At 45.4% G+C, this 2,395-nt stretch overlaps 1 protein-coding gene across 1 annotated transcript in view; it reads right to left on the bottom strand.

Annotated features, from left to right (window-relative positions):
- Nucleotides 1-215: 215 nt before the first annotated feature.
- GPR176 (G protein-coupled receptor 176) overlaps nt 216-2,395 on the bottom strand; it is a 227,774-nt gene continuing 225,594 nt past the window's right edge. The window contains exon 3 of the mRNA XM_007940460.2: nt 216-1,338. Within this exon, the coding sequence (XP_007938651.1) occupies nt 216-1,338 (1,123 nt within the window). The remainder of the gene's footprint in view (nt 1,339-2,395) is intronic.

Genomic DNA, 2,395 nt, shown 5'->3' with positions numbered 1-2,395 from the left:
ACACACACACACACACACACATATATTTCCTTAATAAAGCAGACATTTGATTTTATATATTTTTTCCTTTCATTCAAAAGCATGTGGCCCCTACAGGAGGAGCTAACCCATACTAGGTTGCAATGAGATCATACAAATCATACAGCCAGACCGAAGGTGAAGGGACATTAGGGACATGGAAGCTCCTTGTTGCTCCCAGGATTTTACAATCTTTGCTAGGAATCCACCTTCGGAAAAATGCTCACTTTGTTGTTTCTGCTCATCTTCCGCTCCACTCTGCCTACCTTGGGCATCTTTGTCTGGATCAGCTCTTCTGGGGTGTTACCCAAAGGTGGAAGCAGCCTCTTCTTGCTGTTTCGGGTCTCTGAGAGCCACTGAGGAGGTAACTCAAAAGGCCCAAAGCCAAATTGTAAGGAATATTTGTCAGGGACTGCCTCAGATTCCATGGGAGCTGCTGGTGCCACCTGGGATGCAGAGTCCACTGGGCTCAGGGGTGATGCAACGGATGTAAGCTGTGGCCCCTGCTCTACTTCCAGGCTGGTAGAAAGTATCCCCTTGGCCTGGAGGTCAACTGAACCAATGTACTTAGCTTCACTCTCTTCTTCATCTTCTGTGGGCTTAAAAATCTGCTGCTGCCCAATGTGGAACATCTCCAGGAGCTGGCTTCCTGAGCGCATGCTGGGCTCCAAGCTGCCATCAGCCACCCCACTCCCTGTACTAACCACATTACGGCGACTGTACCGGTGGTGGAGTTGCACCAAGGTCCCAATTAAGCACTTGCGGACAGATTTGTTCACAGTAAGAAAGAGCACAGGATTTGCCAGCAGAGAGACTTTGGGCAGCCAAATGGCAGTGAGCAGCAAGAAGACAGAAGTGTTGGGAATATTGAGCACAGTCTGGTAGATGACCAAAGTGGCATAGGGCACGCTACATAAGATGAAGACCATCACCATGGAGAGCAGAGTGGCATGCAGCTCAGCCTCCCGCTGGGAGGCATAGGGGATAGAGATGGTATTCTGTGGGGTCCGGAGTGCTGCTATGATGACCTTCTTTTTCTGGCTGGCACTCAGGGCCCGTCGGATCAGTATCAAGAACAGGAACACCACAGCCACAGGCACGATGACCGTGGTGATATTATAGATCAGAACATACACCAGGTGGCCCAAGGAGTAGCTCCAGACTTCCGTGCAGGTGGACATGGCATAGATGTCAGCCACATTGGTCACTGCAAACACAGGGATGCTGGCCACTACTGCATGGGCCCAAATGTATATCACCAGTTCACGGGACTTGGCATCAGATATTTTTCTCTCCAGTGGATAGAGGACTGAGTAGTACCTGAAAAACAGACAAACAAAATTTCACAGGAGAAAATGTTCTTTTAATTAAGGGGAAGGTTGGCAGTGCAAATCTGCCAGCTGCTCTGATAGGGAAAGATGAGGCAGTCATCCATAAAGATTTACAGCTATGGAAACTCTATAGGGCACTTCTACCCTAAAGGGCCTCTATGAATCAGAATCCACTCAGTGGCGATGGGTTTGGGTTTTTTTGGTAGATGGCACATCTAGTTTGCACAAGACTACTAACCAAAAAGACTGGTGGCTCAAACCCACTTAGCATCACCACGGAATGGGAGGAAGCTTGGTGATCTGCTTCTGTAAAGATTACAGCCAAAATAATCCTATGGCATCACCATGAGTCAGAATGAGTTCAATGGCAATTGGTTTAGTTTTTTTTAAAAATATTATTACAAAAATGTCCCTGGGTGGCAAAAGCAATTTAATGTTTCGCTACTAACCGAAAGGTTGGTGGTTCAGATCCACCCAGAGGCACCACAGATGAAGGCCTGTCAATCTAGTTCTGAAAGGTCATGGCTATTGAAAACCCTATGGAGTGTAATTCTACTGTGAAACACATGGGGTCTTCATGAGTCAGAATCAACTCCACAGTAACTGGTCTGGTTTTTTGTATATTACCAAAAGTAGGAGAGAAAAAAAGTGTCAGATGCTTTTATTCTAAGACAGAAGGCACTACTAGGGGAATTCAGGAAGTCAAACCTAAAGTTTTGAGGATTTTGCTATACAGTGTGAGAAGCATCACTAGCCTGAATAAAATAAAATAAAATGAACTTTCTGTAAGCAGAGACAAAGCTCTATCTTCACGAGACTCTCAAAACTCTCTCTTTACCAAGAAAATAAGTAAATACTTTCAATTTATATTTAGCTTTATAACTATTGTCACCAGGATTACATCCTAGAGATTAAAAAAAAAAAAAAAAAACCACTGCCATTGAGTCAGAAGGACTCATAAGGACCCCTCCTTTTGGGTTTCCGAGGCTGTAAATCTTTACGGAAGTAGATTGCCCAGTCTTCCTTCCAAGGAGTGGCTGGTGGGT

This window comes from Orycteropus afer, unplaced genomic scaffold, assembly GCF_000298275.1.
Source record: "Orycteropus afer afer isolate SDZICR_OR568_19922 unplaced genomic scaffold, OryAfe1.0 scaffold00068, whole genome shotgun sequence".
Classification (NCBI taxonomy): domain Eukaryota; kingdom Metazoa; phylum Chordata; class Mammalia; order Tubulidentata; family Orycteropodidae; genus Orycteropus; species Orycteropus afer.
The sequence above is the reverse complement of the archived record's forward strand: the minus strand, read 5'-3'. Positions and strand labels throughout refer to the sequence as shown.